Consider the following 17,898-nt stretch of genomic DNA (forward strand, 5'->3'; position numbering starts at 1 on the left):
TTGTCAGTCAAAATGTCCCTGTCAAGAAGAGGTGAAACGGGCAATCCTCCTACGTCACCAGCAGCGGCAAGGTAGAATCCGCTATTCAATTCACAAGAGATCCGTAACGAACGACGAGGAGATTTATTCAAGAGAGGTATGTGGACAGGTATGGACAGCGGTGGGGGTCGGTGAAAAAGTTAGGACTGAGCATCCCGCCATGGCCTCATCGAGCGCATCGCGCGATGTACTCTCCCTTCAAACGTATCCCATCTCTTGGTCCAAGAACCTACGAAACCGGCTGCCGTCGAATTGGGGGAAAGGCGCCAACATGGATGCGTCGAAATCCAACACAGTCTGCGACAAATCGCTGAAAGTCCGTACTTTGATTAGTATCAGAAGGGCGCAGACCGGAAACATATGAACCTAACGGTGGATGCCTTCAAGTGCCCAAGAGTACTTAGCGCATCAGCCAACTCCTCCTGATGGTTGTCGAGCAGGGTAGGGTTGGGCACGACGATCAGAGGTTTCCCTTTTCGTAGGACGTCTAATATAGTTCCAGAGCCTGCCAGCCATATGATCATTTTCGATCGTGATGAGCACAACGTTCATACTGACCAGCATGACTGATCACCAAGTCCGCTACATCGTAGTCTTCCTCCAAAGATGGCTTGAACCTCCACATCTCGATCTCCAGTCTATGTGTTTCGAAACTCCATGAAGTGTCACTGTCAGCATATCCTTCAACATGAGAATTGCCGCATTGTACGACCAGTTTTAGATAGCCCTTCGAACGCAAGGCATGGAGAACGGGTTGTGAGAGAACGGCCTGCACCAGCGAGTCGAACTTCGTAGAACCGACCGTGACGAAGGCACGCATTCACACTTGACTGGAAACCAAGCGCAGTCTTGAACCAGCCTCATGAGGGACCTACACAGTCAGCTCACGATGACTCGACACTCGACTTCCGTTTTCCCGACCACCGTCGTCTCAAGTCTTCTAATAATCCTCCACAGTTCAAAATGGGTTACACGCTTTGTGTCTTAGGTTTGTTTACTGTCTATACAATCATTGATTTCAACTAAGTAGCGACATGGACAGGATGCGGCACCATGGGCATAGCTGTTACGTCTGGTGTCCTCGCCAGCTTGGACTCCCATAGCCCTCTTCAACCCAGCTTTCCTCCCCAGAAGTGGGAGTCGCACACGCCGGGGACCTCTACTCCAGTCAACGCCGCGGACGTGGACCCCTCCCTTCCCTCCCATTTCATCGCTTGCGTGAAGCGAGAGGAAAGTGTGAAGAAGCTGGAGAAAATATTCGGGGCACTCGGAAGCCTCAGTTCTACCGTAGAGATCACGGCGGGAGATAATCTCAACTCCATCAAGCGATCCGACGTTATCCTGCTCTGGTAGGCGTTTCCAATGCTTCCCTCTCCGATGCGGTGCTTACTATCGATCTAGTTGCAAGCCTCAGCTTGCTCATGGCATCTTGAGTGAACCGGGCATTAAGGACGCTCTCGAGGGGAAGCTTCTCATCAGCATTCTAGCCGGTGTGACCATCTCGCAGCTCACTGCGTGGGTCCTTCCCTCCACAAAAGTCATCCGCGCCATGCCCAACACGCCTTGCAAAGTGAGCTGCTACATCGCTTGTACTTCAGCTAAACCTGATCTTGAGATGATCTTCGTCAGATCCGCGAGGGCATGACTGTCGTTACAACCATCCCTCAATCCGACACGGTCGAGCTTGACCGGTCCATCATCCTCAAAATATTCTCATCCATTGGCCGCTGCCGTTTCCTCGATGAGAAGCATTTCGACGCATGCACCGCATTGTCAGGTTCCGGACCTGCTTTTGCATGTCTATTTCTCGAGGCTATGGCCGACGGAGGGGTTATGATGGGTCTTCCGAGGGCGGAAGCGCTTGAGCTCGCTGCGCAGAGTACGTATTCTTTCATTCTCGTATATGTATGGAACCTCATATTAGGCCGGCATCGATAGCCTTACAAGGTGCTGCACGCATGGCATTACAGCCTGGCATGCACCCAGCCCAGATAAAGGACACCGTCACCAGTGCGTATCATTTCATGTCATGTCTACGACCATCTCATCCTCTACATCAGCCCCCGGAGGATGCACTATCGCAGGTCTTCTCACATTAGAAGATGGTAGAACACGATCCACAATCGCTCGTGCTATCCAAGTGGCTACGGAACGAGCAAGCGAGTTAGGCCAGCCGGCCAAATGATTACTGGTGTCCGTATTATATAGTGTAAAACCTGTGGTGTATGTCTGAAGAAGGCTTGACGATACCATAACCTTCAAGGCATGACCCTTGTCGTCTGGTCCGCGTCATCCTCCAGCAAGATATAATCATCATAATTTAGTTAGAAGACGGCAACGACAAACGCGCACAACAACGGGAATCGGGATGGGCGAATGACATCGCTAGGATAGGTGAGAATGGCCTTCTTGAACTCACAATTGTCGGCGACATGACTCAAACCACTGACATATGGCACGAAGGTACAATGCGCAAAGAGTATCATTATCAAACATTTGGGAAGATGTGTCCCCCATACTACCTCCAAACAATTCCTACTATCAAGAATGCTCAGAGGCAAGAGGAATCATATAGAATACATTCTTCTTGCTCCTATAAAATGAGAACATAGCGCATGGGTGTGGACGCTGTCCAGAGTGTTGAGGAGCGATATCATACGAGATCAATCGAAAGGGCAAAATATGTTATCATGACGGACGCTAGTTGATGAACGTTACAACCAGCACAATGCAAACACAGAAGATGAAACGCACCGATAGTTACATGGACAGTACAAGACAACTAGGATACACCATTGGAGCATGTCTCCTACGTGTGAACCACCCTCACAACCTAGATCGCCAAGCGAAGGTAAGGGAGGCAAAAAAAAGCACAGGCCTCTCGACAAATGCGTTGATCGATCGAGGGGTATTCTTGCTCGTAAGAATGAACAACTCTCCGTGGAATATCAGTGAGCCGTCAAAATGACAGAGCGTTCGTCAAAGTTACAGAATGCACGCAAAACAGAAGGGAAAGATGCAATAACGAATTGTAGAATACAAATGGTAAGCCTGAAGATTACTTGTTAATACATTGGATCAGAGGAAAGCAGAAAAAAAGGCTTACGATAGCTGTCCGCGACCCCATCTCACCGATCTGTGCGAAAACGACAAAATCAGCCAAAAAGATATATGAAAGCGAAAAGCGTGACATACAAAACTCGTGAGTTTCGTCGGGCCTCTTGACTGTTGACTGATGGGAGGAAGAAAAGACGTGTCAAGGTTTGTCGCTTTATAACCGAAGGAAATAGCCGAGCCAAATAAGGACCAAACAACTTACCTTCCACGCCTCTTCAAAGTCTATTGGGAGAATGATATAGCGGTTTTTGCGGACAGCTACGCAGGACGAGAATGAGCAAGTATTCGACGAGTCAGTGACGATAAAAGTCACCTTGCAGACCGGCAGCCTGAACGACGGACGCAATATCCGCAGAAGAAAGACGATCAGGACGCGACACATCTGTACAAAGAGATCAATGAATGATCCAAGCTGTGATTCAGGTGAGTGCACCGACAATCTTCCAAGTCAACATCTGGTCCAAGATTCATCTTGTTTGCAACAGTTTGGAAGATCAAGCGCCTTTCTCGACGAGACGGCAATGGGAATTCAATCTTTCGGTCTAAACGACCAGGACGCAGCAAAGCAGGATCCAAGGTGTCTGCGCGATTTGTTGCCATGATAACCTTGTCGAGGGATTAAGATAACGTAGTATCTCTATCAAATAACACGGACCTTGACAGTGCTGCCTTGGTCGAATCCGTCCATCTGATTCAACAACTCCAGCAAGATACGCTGTACTTCACGATCGGCACCTGTTTGTGCGTCAAATCGTTTCGTAGCGATGGCGTCAATTTCGTCGATGAAGATGATTGCAGGCGAGTTCTCGCGGGCGAGACGGAAGACGTCGCGCACCATGCGAGGGCCTTCGCCTAGGTATTTCTGTACGAATTCAGAGCCAACGACGCGGATGAAGGATGCGGCAGTGTGGTGCGCGACAGCTTTCACAAGCATCGTCTTGCCAGTTCCTATTCGTTCTATGTAAGGGTCAATCCAAAACTGCATGGATAAAAGGCACCTGGTGGACCATATAACAGGACACCTCGAGGAGGGTCAATTCCAATTTTCTTGTATAGACTGAAATGAGTAAGAGGTAGCTCGACGGCCTCCCGAATCTCCTGCTTCTGCAAGTCCATACCACCGATATCCTGGTACCTTACATCTGGCTTCTTCTCCTTGTCAAGTATAGCAATGGAGCTGTCCGCCTCTGGTGGCAATACGTCCACTAGGGCGTTCGAGTGACGGTGTAGCGCGACGCTTGACGACGGCTTAAGGAGTTCACGGTCCAAGGTCGAGAGAATGCGCACGACATAGTTGGATCCTGTAGTAGATCCTACGATGCCAGTGTGTTGATCTATGGGTTCAAGGAACTGGCCAATGACAAGGGGTACAGATTGAATGCGCTTGACTTCTTCCTGTGCGCGAATGAGTTCGCGTTTGAGGTTGGCTTGTTCGTCCTTAATGTAGCTCTCTTGAATCTCGAGCATTTCAAGGTGGCGAGAGAGTTTCTTGTACTTTGTGTAGAGGTCATCTTCCTGCAACTCCTGGTAGAGGGCCGTCTTCTCGGTCACGACTGACTCGAAGGTAGGCTCCTACGAAGGCAATGAGCGAATGTGATACACACAGCTAGAACATACACTCACTTCCTTCTGAATCTCCATTCTAATGTCATCGACCATTGCTGCAGCGGCCTGTGGAGGTGTGGAGGTGCGCGGTACGTTCCATAGACAACGCTGACGCGGCTTGGACGCGTCTTGCCGTGAGAATAAAGTACCGTATTGAGGTGAAGTCATCAGGCCTCGACAGCAGTGTCTTCTCAGCTTGCATCACAATGTCATCGGTCGTCAGTCCCCTCGACCAGCCTTCAAACTATAAGGACTCACAATCCCGCGTAGACCGTCAGAAACAACATGATTACCTCTCAAAGTCCTCAACACTTTACGTCCGTGCCTCATTATTGTTTGGCCGTAGCAGCTCACCGAACCTATATGTGCCTCTCAGATCGGCAATTTGAGCTTCTATACAACGGAGGAACAAATATACGATATATTCACAAAATGTGCCAGCCCGGAGGATGGAGGAGGAGTGAAGCGAATCATCATGGGCCTTGACCGCCACACCAGGTCTGCAGGCAGCTTGTATATGTCGGCTTATCCTGACCATGCTATCAGAACACCCTGTGGGTTTTGCTTTGTCGAATTTTACACGCATGCAGAAGCTCTAGCGTCTATGCGATACATCAGCGGCACCAAGCTAGATGAGCGTATCATCCGTTGTGACCTTGATCTGGGCTACCGAGATGGTAGACAGTTTGGACGTGGAAAAAGTGGCGGTCAAGTGCGTCGGTCCTTTGTTACCACCGTGATTTGATGGTAACCTTCGATAGGTCCGAGACGAGCACAGACAAGACTATGACCCTGGGCGTGGTGGTTGGGGAGCGCAAGCCCAGCGTCTGGAGATTGAACGAAGACGTGAAGTGGAAGAACGATACGCGGACACAGAACAGGGCGGTCCTGTTGCGGGTGGCGGAGAAGACTGGAAAGACCAAAACCCTGCTGCACCCACTCTCAAGCGTGGTCGTTCGCCTGAGGATGAGGGCGACAACGACCGACAGGTGAGTCCAAACTGCCCACGTCTGTTTTAAGTGTTTTGCCTCTGAACAATCCCATCAGCGCGCTCGGGTGGAAGAGCGTGATCTCGATACTGGCAGGATGTGACCAGCCTACACCCTATGCACTTGTAATTTTAGTGGTCTGTAGCACTAATCAGACTTCTTTCGTTCCGGTTTGACCGGCCAACCATTCATATCTTCTCCAACATCATAGCAAATAGTCTTGAGAAGTGGAAGACAGTGAATGTAAATCAATGCACTACTCGCGCCCGAATGATATACCTATCGCCCCATACGAGTGGCTCGAAAAATGTCATGTGTACGTTCCGTACCAGTCTGTAGGCCTCCGACATAGAATTCAGACGCACGAAGTGTCTTGAAGTCAGCTGGGTCCCGATCCTATCAATAACCAGTCCAGAAAACCTCAGGGTCAGACAGCACACAAAACAGGAGATTACGCTACACGAAGAGACAGCACTCACGAGTCCAATTTAGTGATTTGACCCTCCCCGGGCGCCAATTTATAGCCTCGCAAGAACAAGCGCATGGTATCCGTAGTCATTTTTCCTGGCATACCCCACACGACCACGCTCTTGCCCGTCTCCGTAATGCCCGCACGATAACCGTCTCCACTAATGACGCCACGCTGTGATGCTTCCAAACGACCTCTGTCCCCGCGCGAGCGGGGAGGAGGTCCTATGGGCACAGGCGTTCGGGAGGCGGTGATGGGGAATCCCATGTGAGAGGCATTTCTGAGCTCGATGAAAGCACGATGCAGCGCGCTTTGAGCAGTGAATGTTAGGTACGCGCTACCAGTTGGTATAAACCGTCCATAATCTAGCTGAACTATATACAAAATAGCTCATTAGAGGAACACGCAGACGAAGGGTGGAGGATGCGCACTGTCTCCGAAGTTTTCAGTTATGTTATACTTTACCAACATCCTTCGGATGTCAGAAGGTAATGCGGTCCGTGGCAGACCATTGAGTTTCATGTGTTTAGATGATATTTCTTCGGCGCAGGATTGTCAATGGACCTGTGCGTAGTACTGAGGTGATAACACTCACTTCTCTTGAAAAGATTTAGCGACATATTGCACCAGCGACTATCCGTCGAATTGGCTAGATTGATGGCCAGAGAAAGCTCGCGCGGCTTGGCCGGGACGATGACAACAGCGCAAGTCTTTCAGTTAATTTACCCTTCTCCAATGTTACTCTCCAGGAGCACGTGACCCCCAACGCGCGTCAGGCGGTTTCAGTGTGTTGTGCAAGCACATCATTGACATCTTTGGCAGCCAATTTGCGGCGCTCGCGTCCACCAAGCCTCAAATATACTCACATTCATCAGACAAACACGAGTTTGCTAACTGGAATCCTCCAATATCAAGATGGCATCGCGTCATGAACCTCGACGTCGGGAACGGAGCTGGGAAAGAGATGAAAGAGGCAGTGACAGAGACAGAATTCGTTATCCCAGAGGTAGGGATGTCCGTGGCAGAAGCCGATCCCGTAGTCCACCTCGAAGAGGTGAACGCGACAGACGACCAGGTACGTGCTGAGATTATCGGGAATCTATCCTCAATGTAGATGTCCAATATCCAGACAGGCGCGACGACAGACGCGACTATGATGACAGAAGAGACAGAGGTAAAGACAAAGAAGGACGGGACGATAGGCGGAAGGATGACCGTGATATTCGAGATCACGGCAGAGACGACAGAAGGGATTCTGGACGGAGAGACGAGAGGAATAGACGGGACAAAGATGGGGATCACGATAAGGACGGGAGGCAAAGAGAGAGGGACAGAGATGAGCGATTGAGGAATTCCCCTTCAGGATCTAGGGATGTTCGAGATTCGGGGACTCAAGAGGGTAGCATGAAGCCTCCACCTAGTAAGTGACTGCGCGCATGACGCATGTCATATTGACGAGTCTATATAGGCACCCTTAACGGTCCCGGGCCATCTTCAATGGGTATCTCACAGGATACCCACAAAATCGATGACGCAGGTGAGGAAGGAGAGGAGATGGATATCGTTAATGAAGACGATAGTGCTATGATGGCCATGATGGGTTTATCTGGGTTTGGCTCAACAAAAGTATGTATCGCTCACCGCCTGTCACTTGATCCTTCTTGAACATAGTATGTGTGACTCCGATCATTTCAGGGTAAACAAATTGGAGGGAATCAAGAGGGTACCGCGGACATCAAGAAAATGCGAACTTGGCGCCAGTACATGAACAGGTTCGTCTGTCCTCGGTTTTGCTGCCACGACCCTTCATGATATGAACTGTTCAAAAGGCGGGGTGGTTTCAATCGCCCTCTCGACAGAGTGAAGGTAAGCCAGTTCATGACCGCATGATACTCGGAGTCTTGACATCTCCCCAATACAGTGAACAAACGGCGCCCAACCTTTCCCTGTATACCTTCGCGTTTTGTATGTGTTTGCCTGCGACTTCAGTTGAGTCTCGTTTGGCATTTTCTCATGAATATATTTCTAGTAATTTTATAGTCGCGCTCAGACTCTACCAAACAAACAAGCAACTGCGTAATGGATTCAGTGCACCTTCCGTGACTCACAAGCTTCGCTATCCATCGTGACTCACCTACAACTTGAGATCAAGGATGACCCCATTCGTTCTTCGGAGGAGAATGAGCAGCACCCAAAAAAATAGACAACGCCGAGTGCTCTGGTACTTCTGAGCGCACAGATCACTTGGGGCTTCAAAATTTACGGCATACATTCGACACAACAACAAATTGGCTACTTGGTAAGAAATCATGATATTCGGTACATCGACACAGAATAAGAGAATCGAAAAAGCAGAACGAAAACGATAGAAACACATCAAAATCCGAAACGCGAGTGAAGTCGTGCGTATTGCGTCGACGTCGGAAGATCAGAGGCAGACAAATGATCCTGTCGACCTTCCTTTACCCTCCAACGTCGAACTCAGAATCCGTGCACCTTGATGGTGGCCCTGGGGATACCTTCTTCAGTGAGGAAGGAGAATATCTTGGCCCGCTGATCACCCTGGAGCTGGATGACTTGGCCCATCTCTTCGTCCTCGACGAGGGTGCCGTTGCAGGCGAATTCCTGAAGAGAGTTAGTTGGGTGTTTTCGATGACGATATGGAAGGATATAAGAAGGAGTTTGACAAGGGAAGCACGGTACCTTCTTGAATGCCTTCAGGAGCTTCTTAGCGTCGTACTCTGTAGAGCTAAGCATCAGACGTGCCCCTCGGACAAATGGATGTGTAGATAAAAAAACTTACCCTTTGGCAGGCCCTGCAACGTCGTCAGCGTTTTACGCCCATTCCGCTGTTGGATACGGATATGGATGTAATTCGACTGCGACCCGACATCCAAGCTTGCGCCAAGAGGGTCGGCCTCGTCGGCGAACGGGTCTGTAGGGCATGAAAAGCACCACGATCAGCTTTGTGATATGGTGTCCCTCTCTCACGGTGCCGCTCCAAGAGAAGATAATGTGCGCACCAAAGGTGGTAAGGTTCTGCACGCTCATGCAACGAGAGGAAACAAGGATAAGAAACTGAGTGGGGGTTGAGTTCTGTATGGGAGACAAGATGATGGACGTTCGAATGAAGCGATGTGAGAACTCGGAGTCGCCTCTTTATCGAGCGCCACAGCTTCAGTCAGAAGCTCAATTATGTCAGCGAGATATCTCGTCGAGTCGTCCACTTTATTCCACGATGTCCGGCAATGGCTCTGCACCCTCGACGAAGAGGAAGCTACCTCCGACATTCCAGCATCTTCCAGAGCACCAGGGTGTGTTTATTTACTTAATTTTACCAAGCAGCATATGATGACCTTTCTGCGCAGGAAAAAAGCTGAAAAAGCTGTGGGTCGAGAAGCAAAAAATCAAGAGCAAATGGAAAGCAGAGAAACGGAAGGAAGGCATTGTGACCAACAGAGATGTTTCAGCTCTTATAAAGAGAGATGACCGAGATGCCAATGCAAACAGCGAGGAAGAAGTCGAGCAAGAGCAGAATCGGTCAGACGACATAACCTCTGATGAGGACGAGGAAAACCCTTCAGCATCTGAATCCATGCCAGGCATAAGCCGTGACAAGGATGCGCAGGCCGAGGATGAGAGTAAACCCACGCTACGCGAGCTCGAGAAACAAGCATATTCACGTTCCTCTCTTCATCACCATAAATCCGATCCCTTGCATCGGAGAGGTCGTGGGCAGGTAACAAGGTCAGAGGGCAGGGGAGGTGGGAGAGGGAGAGGCGGGAGAGGGAGAGGTGGGGGAAGGGGAAGGGGAGCAGACGGTGGACGAGACAGGGAAAGCGGAAGAGGCGGGAGAGTGAGAGTGGGAGGACAGCCCGACATGCGCCTGAGGATGTCTGCGATGTTGGAGAGAATCAAGCGAGATTATTCTTAAAGCACAGGTGAAATCAGGTATGTATCATGGTTTTCAATTACAGACGCAGATACATTCAGCTCTTATTCTCCTTATCCCCATCCCGTTCATCCAAAAGCATATCCTCTATATCTTCGTTGGGCTTCTGTCTCTTCGACTCCGGCCCGACCCTATTCTCGCTTGCTCGGACAAACCGCTCATCGAGACTCTTTGCCCCAGATCCTCTGCCGACACTCGTTACAGATGATAGCGCAGTGGGATGATCGCTCATGTGGCCAATACCAGGGTCATCCAATTCGTCTACCAACCCAAGCCCCCGATGCTCCATTCCGAGGACAGTTGTGTCAAGTGGTGTACCACCACCTGGCGTGACCGCACTCAATGCGAGTGGCGGCGGACTGCGAGACGTCGAACGGCGAGCGTCTCCGTGCAAAAAAGGGATAGGCGAAAATAGTGGTGTACTGGGCACAGAAGAGGATCCGGTGCCAAACGCAGTGGAGGCGATAGCTTCGGGACCCGCTGCCTGCGGTGACAAAGGCGGGAACGAGTCCCAGGTGGAGGTCACATAGACGGCTTTTTCGATTGCTCGGAGGTATTTCCCAACGGACCTGTAATGTTCTCGAGGGCGAACACAAAGATCAGAGATCCGTTGTATTGTGAAAGGAATACTGGCTCAAGTGTCAGTGCGAAAGCGCCTGGCAGCAGTGAAGTGTGACCGACCCATCGAAACCATCGAGCTGCGCATATAAGCTCTCTTTGAACGCGCTGGCTTCCTCTTTGGTAAAGTGATTTTTGGGACACGGATCTAGACTGGGAGCCACAGGCGGACGAGGAGGAAATGGTGGAAGCTTCAATCCTCCAGTTGTGGACGGCTGAGGGGAGAATAGCCGCAGACCCTCCGACTTGACAAGTTTTTCTGCATCGGCGAGAAAAGATGTAATATTCTACGCGTCGAAGCATGTGCAGGTTATCTCCAAAGATGACTTGGTGGGTACTCACCTGCTCAATTTTGTACTTGATGATGTCCCGCAGCTGCGCCCACTGCGTCCTGAGAACGGTCAACCTACACACTTGGTGCAAGAGAGATTTTGGCACGTACTCCACATCATCCGTTGACGCGATACGTTCGAGAGTCGCGTCATAATCTAGTATAGCTGCAGGCTCCGATTCGGGATCACACGAAGAAAAAAGGCGCACCTTCGGACCATTTGAAACCAGAAGAGATGTTATGCGTGTCGTGGGCCATAGCCATGGCGATCCTGGAGGCTTAGTGAACAAGAGCCAGACACAGTGGGGCGGATTCAGGTAAGTAGGCGGTGCGAGAAGGCCAAGCCTATCCCCTTCGAATCTCCTTCATCACGTGTTGGCTGGGACCACTACGTATATATAACCGCGGCGGTCTTGCCTCGGGGTCAACGTCTCCTCCCGTCGCAGTCGCACAGATTAATGACAGTCATGCCCGGATTTCTCATGTTTGGCTCTGGCGACACTGGGCGTCCCAGACGCAAAACTGACAACGTAAGAAGGAGGAAGCTGCTGCTTTCGTACGCCCCAGACTGGTGAGTGCAGATAATGAGCCACCTTTGGGTTTCTTGGCTGATTATAGAAATGCAAGGGTTGTGACTATCGCGTTAGCGTACGTGTATTTGTTTTCTGCTGTATGAGATCGAGCCATTAAATTCTCACAGGGCTGCATTCTTTGCATTGGACAAAGTTACGGGATTCAAACGGGAGTTCTCGGTGACGGATACTTCGTAAAGCCATTCCGACCATTATTTTGACTCTCGAAGCTGACAAAATTGAACTCCCAGGCTGCGGCATCCGTAAGCAGCATAGCTATGTCCCGATACTCCCATAACTGAAAGTCATGGCAGCTATGCTGTACATGAACGAGTTCCGGTACGGTTTATTTCATAAGGTTCTTCACGCATAGTTTAGATCCGAGCAGGATGATTATAGAATCTCGCACTGTACATGATCGCGATCGTTGCCCCCATAGTTCTGCAATGGGTGGCAAATGTCTTCACCATTCGATCATGGTGGGACGCCCATAACAGTACCCTCGGAGGTAAGTCATATAACATGGACTCTGTACAAAATTTGATCAACTGAACTCATCCAGTGATTCTCGGGCTCTCTCTTACTGGCGCAATAACCCAATTCGCGAAGATTACAGTCGGTCGCCCGCGACCAGGTAATACAACCTTCTCATCGGTGAACCATCGAACTCTGCTGAAAACCATATAACAGATCTTATTTCTCGGTGTAATCCTGTCGAGGGAACCGTTGACCCAACATTTGGCCTTTCATCGGCTGCTATCTGCAACCAGAGCAGCACGTACATCCTCGAAGACGGGTTCCGTAGCTTCCCCAGTGGCCATGCCAGCTGTGAGTGTCAATTCCACGTTCATAATATGAGTTCTTATCTTGGCCACGGTCAAGTATCGTTTGCTGGTCTCGGTTTTCTGTCCTTCTATCTTGCCGGTAAGATGCATCTGTTTGACAGGCGAGGACATGCTGTAAGGCACTTTCGCTCCATCCGAGCACCTGTGATCTTTTCTAAATTGCGTTCGAATCGATGTATAGGCGAAAGCATGGATCGCATTGACGCCATTGGCGGGCGCCTCTCTTGTGGCCATCTCCCGTACGATGGATTATCGCCGTGAGTCCTCTCGCCCTCTCGAAGATTTTGTCTAGAGTGAAGCTGATACATCACCTCTCAGACCATTGGCAGGATGTCCTCACCGGCTCCATCCTAGGTCTCGTGACCACATACTTTGCCTATCGACAGTACTACCCTTCCCTTGCGTCGGAGCATTCCCACCGTCCCTATTCTCCTCGCATCAAACGTGATGAGGCCACACTCCCGATGCACCGACCGACTCCCTCTGCCGATGTAATGTATTCTGGTGCCAGTGGCCACGGCGCGTCTCAGTACCATGATGGCAGTGAGGAAGAGGTCGAGTTGGTAGACGGCACTGTGCGCCGAGGCGGACCAGGCCCATTGGAGGATGTTTGGAAGGACGGCGACGAGCGGAGGAAATCGCCTCATGACGGTGCCATCTGATTGCAGACTTGATCCAATGATTGTTTCCAGCACCGGCGAGGATTTTTATACAATGACTGTACTAATGCTGGGGCCAAAGGTTAACCATTTCTACAACACAAAAACGTGTGATATGGCTGATGAGGCTGCGTGACCGTCAAACGATCACGTTGAGATATCTGGCAGAAATAGTGAATAAAAAATCTGGGAGCAAAGATGGTATCCTTCGAGCCGGGATCGAACCAGCGACATCAAGATGAACATTATCCATTACAGTCTTGCGCTCTTCCAACTGAGCTATCGAAGGATACTATACACGTGTTTATAATATAATATGAGGTACATAACAGCAGCGGCTGCGGTGTAACTGTACAGTTTTGAACCTTGTTCTGTCCCACGCTCCCATCCACGCTCAACGACCTCGCCAGCCGCCACGACCTCGCAGATTCACAATGGAGAACGATCAGGTGCGTCCGGCTGCTCTTTATGCACACTGTCCGCCCGCATATCTGACGTGCGATGTCGCCCCGTCTCACAGGGTATTCTCGTCGACCTTTACGTCCCGCGCAAGTGCTCGGCGACCAGTGCGTGCCCCTCCTCCTGCATGCTCTCCGGTACCCGTACCGCATCCAAGCGGCGCCGCTGACGAAACCTTCCCTCCCCATCTTCCTGCGCCTCCTTCCCCCGTCATCTCACAGACCGCCTCATCACCTCGAAGGACCACGCGTCCATCCAGATCAGCGTCGCCGACGTCGACGCTAACGGCCGCGCGCTTGGTACCTCCACCTCGTTCGCTCTCTGCGGACAGGTCCGGGCCAACGGCGAGGGCGACGACTCCATCAACCGACTGGCGACCAAGGCTGGACGTGAGTCGCGCCTTTTTCACCTGATCCCAGGTTGCGGATCTGAGTGCTGACCTTTGTCCATCGGCGTAGTTCTCCGCAATGTCTGGTCATACCAAAAGTAGTGGGCTCGTCTGAGCTTAGAGCGTACGAGAGGTGTCTTTGTATTGTTGCATTTCCATCGGTTTCTTTTTGCAATCTCTTTCATCACGCATCTCGATCTGACACCGAGCAACCCCATCGCACTCGCCGATTTGTCTGATCTAATGGACCGTGGCGAGCCACGGCGCTTGGTGTGTATCAAGAAAACTACACAGAAATACATGGATGCGATCATGTGGGGTCGTGTATCGTATACAGCAGAAAAGCAATGCGAGATGTGTAGTGTGAGTTGTATGCGTATCGAGTCCGAATTGCCTCTATCGCCTCGTTTCGTTCTATGCCTACCTCGTGTCCAACAGCTCTCGCAGCTCGGCGCTCAATTTAGGGATCGGGACATTCGCCGTGGGCGTCTCCGCGGACTGGGAGTGCGTGCGGTGTCGCAAGCCCTCGGCATTGGAGCTAATCGACGCTTCGACGCGTCGACGGTCCATGTCTGCTACCAGCTGAGAAAACGAGAGGAAGAGGACCTCGGCTTGGGCGAGCGTGGTGTCGAGCTCGATGGTCATGCTCAGCTCGTTGCAATACTGTGCGCAAGGTCGTCAGCTGCCTCGTCGAAAAAGACGAGAAGCATGCTTTGTTTTTCGTACCTTCAGGATCTCGTCAAACTAGCACGTTGTCGCGATGCGCGATGAGTTGCGCGTCGAGATCATGCGAGGGAAGGGGGTGCCGCGCTCACCTCGACGAGATAGCGGATGATGACTTCGCGGTGCGACTCGAGCACCGCGAGCGCGACGAACAGGACGAAGGACTTTGTGTAGTAGTCCGTCCAGAGCACCTCCCACAGGCGGAGGACGTCGTCGAACGGAAACTCGCGCTTGAACGCGATGAGGACCCACCTGGGCGTCGTTCAGCACGCGCGCGGGCGCGGGGGGGTTGCGGGCACTTCGAATTAGGGAGCACGCACCGGAAGCAGAAGAACAGGTTCAGCCCGTCGGTTTTCTCTGCGTGAGGGGGGGCGGACGGACGGACGGACGGAGGGGCGGTAGGCGTGAGCGCGGCGAGAGGGGTTGGCGGCGGCGGTACTCACCCAGGTGCCGGAAGAGCTCCGGGTCCATGACCTCGATGAGCTGCTGCAGCGTCGACAGCTGCTTCTTCATGCCGCTCTGGTCGCGCAAGAAATTCTGCTTCTGCGGGGCGGCGGCGCAGCGCCAAAATCAGCCGCGACGGACCGGGGGCGGGAGGTGAAGGGCGGCGGGGGAAGGGGGAAAGAGGGGGGGGAGGGACTGACCATCCGGTTCATGACCGCCACGAAGCACCAGAACGTGCTGGGCTCGTCCGAGCCCATGGCGACGTAGATCGGCGCACACAGGTCCGACATGCCCTGTACGTAGCCTTGGCATCCTTTTCGTCAGCACAACGCGCGACAAATCGACGGCGACAGGAAACGTCAAACAAACAAGCAAAAAAGAAGAAAATAAAATAAAAGTGAGGAGGGGAAAGGGACTGCGAAAGGGACGCGGGGGGCGCGCCGCACGCACCGAGCTCCTTCTCGTAGAAGTTGTACGTGAGCAGGATGCCCGCGAGCCGCTCGATGTGCTCGTTGCTCGGGGACTGCGCGCCGACCTCGGTCGTGCTCGGCGCGATCGTCGAGAAGCGCCGATGGCGCGCCTTTTCGTCCGCGTCCGCGTCGCCGCTAGCGGCGGGGGTGCCCGGGGTCGAGGTGAACAGCGGCTGCGAGCGGTCGGTGCGCCGGCAGTCGACGTCGATGCGGTGGCGCTCCTGTCCGGGGGGAGTCGGCGCTCAGCACGGTCACGGTCGCACGAGGAAAGGAACTTGCCTCGAGCACGTCTGGCCGGTCAAACACGTCCGAGTTGCCGAACCACTCGTCCTTGATGTCGTGGTACTGCCGCCTGCACGAGCCGTCCGTCAGTTGGTCCCGAGCAACGACGCAGGGTGCGCGCGCGCGCGGGTGCTCACATTTTCTCCTCCCACGCCTGCTGGCGCTCCTCCTCCGTCGTGTCCCACGTGTGCACGTCCAGCACGAACGGCCACACCCGCCGGCGCACGCCCCCCTTGTCGCTCACCCCGCGGCGGAACACCTCGCGCCGCATCTCCTCCCGCCCGATGCGCGGCCGGCCGTCCGCGCCGAACCACTCCGCCCACGTCGCCGCGTCGACGGGGTGCCGCGGGTCGCGCGACGCCTTGGGCGTGGGCAGGTTCGCGGTGGACTGCAGCAGCTCGAAGATGCCGAGCTCGGACGTCTCCTCCGCGAGCGGGGCGTCGGGGGCGGACGCGGACACGGGCACGGCCTGGGCCTCGCGGCGGCGGGCGCGCTCACCTTCTTCGGCAACGATGCGGGCCCAGCGGGCGAGGTAGACGCGGGCGCTCTCGAACTCGCCGACGCCGCCCTTCTCGACCCAGCTGCCCCACTCGAGGTCGCCGCGGGCGCTGACGAGACTCTTGACGGGGTCGGGGAGGTGCGGGACGATGGGGCGGGCGAGCGGGTGGGAGAGGATGTTCTGGGCGGCGTGGCGGGTGGCGCGGGTGATGTTGGCGAAGGACTGGAGGAGGGCGGTGCGGGCTTGGGAGGAGGGCGGGGAGGTGGAGGAGAAGGGGGGCGGGAGGGAGCGGTGGAGAATGGAGGAGTACTGAGAATAGGGGTTCGGAGAGGAGGGGGAGGAGGAAGAGGAGGAGGAGAGCGGGCGGGGGCGGCGGTGGGAGGGGACGGGAGAGTGGGAGTTGGCGTAGGAGGAGCGGGCGAGGATGTCGTCGACGGCGTCGTCGGAGAAGAGGTGGGTGGAGTGGGCCTCGATGTCTGCCTTTGAGGGATCGACGAGGAAGAGGGTCGGCTGGAGGTTGGAGCGGAGGAGGTGGGCGTAGGAGCGGATGCGGGCGAGGAGGTCTTCGCCGCCCCAGGAGGTGATGGGGGGGCCGGTGGCGACTTGGGCGGCGTAAGAGGGGGGCGGGGGGTACGAGGTAGAGGCGGGGGACGTAGGGGGCGGAGACTTGGGCGGGAGAGTGAAGGAGCGGGACTCGTCGTCGTGGAAGTGGAGGGTCGGGAGGGTGGCACCGCTGGTGAGGTTGATGGCGATGGAGCCGTCTGGGAACGAGGTGGTCAACGAGGGGTACGTGTGCGCGGACGAAAGGGGGGCTGCTCACACCAGGAGGAGAGGGACGGCTGCTGGACGATGAGGGAGTAGATGGAGCTAAGGGGGACGGAGAACGCGTAGGATTCTGCGCGCGAGGTGGGCATGTCGATGAGGACGGCGTCTAATAGATGCGGGGGCGGGGGCGAGGTCAGCAGGGGGCACGCGAGAACACCCGAATGAAACATGCCGTCGTCGTCGTCATCCTCGTCGACGGGGCGCTCCTCTGTCTTTATGAACTTGTCCCATTCGCCGGGGCCCTTCTCTGTGAGGAGATTCTCGGGGATCCATGCGAGCAGGTAGGAGGAGGAGAAGGCCTCCTGGGGCCAAGAGTGAAAAGCCGACGACGTACCAGACTGCGGACGGGGACGCACCTTCCTGACGATGGCGGCGAAGCCAGGGATGTTGTCGCGGGCATAGGCGGTGGGGTTTACGTACACCTTTGACTTTGCGTATATGAGCCGGTACTTTGCGTCGTCCTCGGGGACGACGGCGGACGACGGCGGCGGTGGATCGTGCATCGTCGAACCAAGACTCGTCAGCCCGCAGCCGCGCCCGAGGCAGACTCACGGGGGCGGCACACACACGTGACGCAGCGAGTGTCGTCACATGCCTCTCGCGTCGGCCACG

At 53.7% G+C, this 17,898-nt stretch overlaps 13 protein-coding genes across 13 annotated transcripts; 7 read left to right on the forward strand and 6 right to left on the reverse strand.

Moving 5' to 3' along the window:
• Positions 1 to 237: 237 nt before the first annotated feature.
• HETIRDRAFT_43339 (glycosyltransferase family 1 protein) lies at positions 238 to 859 on the reverse strand (the record flags this gene model as incomplete). Its single annotated transcript, XM_009543482.1, has 3 exons — positions 238 to 349; positions 406 to 544; positions 598 to 859. The coding sequence occupies 3 exons, from the start codon at positions 857 to 859 to the stop codon at positions 238 to 240; spliced, it is 513 nt and encodes a 170-aa protein (XP_009541777.1).
• Positions 860 to 1,002: 143 nt separating this feature from the next.
• On the forward strand, positions 1,003 to 2,224 carry HETIRDRAFT_309150 (uncharacterized protein; the record flags this gene model as incomplete). Its single annotated transcript, XM_009544497.1, has 6 exons — positions 1,003 to 1,027; positions 1,082 to 1,388; positions 1,441 to 1,609; positions 1,669 to 1,918; positions 1,978 to 2,049; positions 2,100 to 2,224. The coding sequence occupies 6 exons, from the start codon at positions 1,003 to 1,005 to the stop codon at positions 2,222 to 2,224; spliced, it is 948 nt and encodes a 315-aa protein (XP_009542792.1).
• Positions 2,225 to 2,982: 758 nt separating this feature from the next.
• On the reverse strand, positions 2,983 to 4,840 carry HETIRDRAFT_145786 (26S proteasome regulatory complex, ATPase RPT3). Its single transcript, XM_009544498.1, has 9 exons — positions 4,780 to 4,840; positions 4,155 to 4,728; positions 3,812 to 4,104; positions 3,594 to 3,762; positions 3,470 to 3,538; positions 3,359 to 3,414; positions 3,235 to 3,271; positions 3,146 to 3,175; positions 2,983 to 3,090 (listed from the first exon to the last, which is right to left on the reverse strand). Exons 1-8 carry the CDS (start codon positions 4,813 to 4,815, stop codon positions 3,168 to 3,170), a joined length of 1,242 nt encoding a protein of 413 aa, XP_009542793.1. The 5' UTR covers positions 4,816 to 4,840; the 3' UTR covers positions 2,983 to 3,090; positions 3,146 to 3,167.
• A 127-nt stretch (positions 4,841 to 4,967) lies between these two features.
• Positions 4,968 to 5,780, forward strand: HETIRDRAFT_310541 (uncharacterized protein; the record flags this gene model as incomplete). The annotated part of the gene is made up of 4 exons (XM_009544499.1): positions 4,968 to 5,078; positions 5,138 to 5,259; positions 5,308 to 5,473; positions 5,523 to 5,780. 4 exons carry the CDS (start codon positions 4,968 to 4,970, stop codon positions 5,778 to 5,780), a joined length of 657 nt encoding a protein of 218 aa, XP_009542794.1.
• A 218-nt stretch (positions 5,781 to 5,998) lies between these two features.
• Positions 5,999 to 6,882, reverse strand: HETIRDRAFT_432539 (uncharacterized protein; the record flags this gene model as incomplete). Its single annotated transcript, XM_009544500.1, has 4 exons — positions 6,815 to 6,882; positions 6,651 to 6,758; positions 6,230 to 6,593; positions 5,999 to 6,146 (listed from the first exon to the last, which is right to left on the reverse strand). The coding sequence occupies exons 1-4, from the start codon at positions 6,837 to 6,839 to the stop codon at positions 5,999 to 6,001; spliced, it is 645 nt and encodes a 214-aa protein (XP_009542795.1). The 5' UTR covers positions 6,840 to 6,882.
• Positions 6,883 to 7,147: 265 nt separating this feature from the next.
• On the forward strand, positions 7,148 to 7,567 carry HETIRDRAFT_100446 (uncharacterized protein; the record flags this gene model as incomplete). The annotated part of the gene is made up of 2 exons (XM_009544501.1): positions 7,148 to 7,294; positions 7,349 to 7,567. The coding sequence occupies 2 exons, from the start codon at positions 7,148 to 7,150 to the stop codon at positions 7,565 to 7,567; spliced, it is 366 nt and encodes a 121-aa protein (XP_009542796.1).
• Positions 7,568 to 7,716: 149 nt separating this feature from the next.
• Positions 7,717 to 8,109, forward strand: HETIRDRAFT_308660 (uncharacterized protein; the record flags this gene model as incomplete). Its single annotated transcript, XM_009544502.1, has 3 exons — positions 7,717 to 7,845; positions 7,915 to 7,991; positions 8,049 to 8,109. The coding sequence occupies 3 exons, from the start codon at positions 7,717 to 7,719 to the stop codon at positions 8,107 to 8,109; spliced, it is 267 nt and encodes an 88-aa protein (XP_009542797.1).
• A 311-nt stretch (positions 8,110 to 8,420) lies between these two features.
• Positions 8,421 to 9,366, reverse strand: HETIRDRAFT_438556 (uncharacterized protein). Its single transcript, XM_009544503.1, has 4 exons — positions 9,243 to 9,366; positions 9,023 to 9,154; positions 8,923 to 8,960; positions 8,421 to 8,844 (listed from the first exon to the last, which is right to left on the reverse strand). The coding sequence occupies exons 1-4, from the start codon at positions 9,268 to 9,270 to the stop codon at positions 8,701 to 8,703; spliced, it is 342 nt and encodes a 113-aa protein (XP_009542798.1). The 5' UTR covers positions 9,271 to 9,366; the 3' UTR covers positions 8,421 to 8,700.
• Positions 9,367 to 9,457: 91 nt separating this feature from the next.
• Positions 9,458 to 10,153, forward strand: HETIRDRAFT_167774 (uncharacterized protein; the record flags this gene model as incomplete). Its single annotated transcript, XM_009544504.1, has 2 exons — positions 9,458 to 9,533; positions 9,588 to 10,153. 2 exons carry the CDS (start codon positions 9,458 to 9,460, stop codon positions 10,151 to 10,153), a joined length of 642 nt encoding a protein of 213 aa, XP_009542799.1.
• Positions 10,154 to 10,159: 6 nt separating this feature from the next.
• HETIRDRAFT_145783 (uncharacterized protein) lies at positions 10,160 to 11,419 on the reverse strand. The gene is made up of 5 exons (XM_009544505.1): positions 11,330 to 11,419; positions 11,232 to 11,277; positions 11,132 to 11,180; positions 10,853 to 11,076; positions 10,160 to 10,800 (listed from the first exon to the last, which is right to left on the reverse strand). Exons 1-5 carry the CDS (start codon positions 11,382 to 11,384, stop codon positions 10,209 to 10,211), a joined length of 966 nt encoding a protein of 321 aa, XP_009542800.1. The 5' UTR covers positions 11,385 to 11,419; the 3' UTR covers positions 10,160 to 10,208.
• A 183-nt stretch (positions 11,420 to 11,602) lies between these two features.
• HETIRDRAFT_60299 (lipid transport protein) lies at positions 11,603 to 13,298 on the forward strand (the record flags this gene model as incomplete). Its single annotated transcript, XM_009543541.1, has 11 exons — positions 11,603 to 11,691; positions 11,748 to 11,768; positions 11,821 to 11,886; positions 11,944 to 11,955; positions 12,007 to 12,031; positions 12,092 to 12,200; positions 12,255 to 12,326; positions 12,383 to 12,520; positions 12,575 to 12,651; positions 12,719 to 12,794; positions 12,856 to 13,298. The coding sequence occupies 11 exons, from the start codon at positions 11,603 to 11,605 to the stop codon at positions 13,197 to 13,199; spliced, it is 1,029 nt and encodes a 342-aa protein (XP_009541836.1). The 3' UTR covers positions 13,200 to 13,298.
• A 288-nt stretch (positions 13,299 to 13,586) lies between these two features.
• On the forward strand, positions 13,587 to 14,233 carry HETIRDRAFT_380227 (uncharacterized protein). The gene is made up of 4 exons (XM_009544506.1): positions 13,587 to 13,645; positions 13,717 to 13,762; positions 13,877 to 14,044; positions 14,114 to 14,233. The coding sequence occupies exons 1-4, from the start codon at positions 13,631 to 13,633 to the stop codon at positions 14,143 to 14,145; spliced, it is 261 nt and encodes an 86-aa protein (XP_009542801.1). The 5' UTR covers positions 13,587 to 13,630; the 3' UTR covers positions 14,146 to 14,233.
• A 45-nt stretch (positions 14,234 to 14,278) lies between these two features.
• HETIRDRAFT_471290 (uncharacterized protein) lies at positions 14,279 to 17,789 on the reverse strand (the record flags this gene model as incomplete). Its single annotated transcript, XM_009544507.1, has 12 exons — positions 14,279 to 14,706; positions 14,770 to 14,787; positions 14,859 to 15,018; positions 15,087 to 15,123; positions 15,210 to 15,309; positions 15,411 to 15,514; positions 15,661 to 15,901; positions 15,960 to 16,032; positions 16,100 to 17,222; positions 17,282 to 17,392; positions 17,444 to 17,588; positions 17,643 to 17,789. The coding sequence occupies 12 exons, from the start codon at positions 17,787 to 17,789 to the stop codon at positions 14,464 to 14,466; spliced, it is 2,502 nt and encodes an 833-aa protein (XP_009542802.1). The 3' UTR covers positions 14,279 to 14,463.
• Positions 17,790 to 17,898: the final 109 nt, after the last annotated feature.

Source organism: Heterobasidion irregulare (genome assembly GCF_000320585.1).
Source record: "Heterobasidion irregulare TC 32-1 unplaced genomic scaffold scaffold_02, whole genome shotgun sequence".
Taxonomy (NCBI): domain Eukaryota; kingdom Fungi; phylum Basidiomycota; class Agaricomycetes; order Russulales; family Bondarzewiaceae; genus Heterobasidion; species Heterobasidion irregulare.

What these genes read in the sequence shown, in the direction of transcription:
- HETIRDRAFT_145786 (XM_009544498.1), bottom strand. Translation starts at nt 4,815, where the DNA reads ATGGTCGATGACATTAGAATGGAGATTCAGAAGGAA. An exon ending in ACCAAGGCAGCACTGTCAAG is followed by an intron (nt 3,763 to 3,811) that starts GTCCGTGTTATT and finishes TCCCTCGACAAG; the next exon opens with GTTATCATGGCAACAAATCG. An exon ending in AGATGTTGACTTGGAAGATT is followed by an intron (nt 3,539 to 3,593) that starts GTCGGTGCACTC and finishes CTCTTTGTACAG; the next exon opens with ATGTGTCGCGTCCTGATCGT.
- HETIRDRAFT_438556 (XM_009544503.1), bottom strand. Translation starts at nt 9,270, where the DNA reads ATGAGCGTGCAGAACCTTACCACCTTTG. An exon ending in GCAGAACCTTACCACCTTTG is followed by an intron (nt 9,155 to 9,242) that starts GTGCGCACATTA and finishes CATGCCCTACAG; the next exon opens with ACCCGTTCGCCGACGAGGCC. An exon ending in GTTGCAGGGCCTGCCAAAGG is followed by an intron (nt 8,961 to 9,022) that starts GTAAGTTTTTTT and finishes TTAGCTCTACAG; the next exon opens with AGTACGACGCTAAGAAGCTC.
- HETIRDRAFT_145783 (XM_009544505.1), bottom strand. Translation starts at nt 11,384, where the DNA reads ATGGCTATGGCCCACGACACGCATAACATCTCTTCTGGTTTCAAATGG. An exon ending in GCGTCAACGGATGATGTGGA is followed by an intron (nt 11,181 to 11,231) that starts GTACGTGCCAAA and finishes GACCGTTCTCAG; the next exon opens with GACGCAGTGGGCGCAGCTGC. An exon ending in TCAAGTACAAAATTGAGCAG is followed by an intron (nt 11,077 to 11,131) that starts GTGAGTACCCAC and finishes TTCGACGCGTAG; the next exon opens with AATATTACATCTTTTCTCGC.
- HETIRDRAFT_380227 (XM_009544506.1), top strand. An exon ending in GCGCAAGTGCTCGGCGACCA is followed by an intron (nt 13,763 to 13,876) that starts GTGCGTGCCCCT and finishes GTCATCTCACAG; the next exon opens with ACCGCCTCATCACCTCGAAG. An exon ending in ACTGGCGACCAAGGCTGGAC is followed by an intron (nt 14,045 to 14,113) that starts GTGAGTCGCGCC and finishes CCATCGGCGTAG; the next exon opens with TTCTCCGCAATGTCTGGTCA.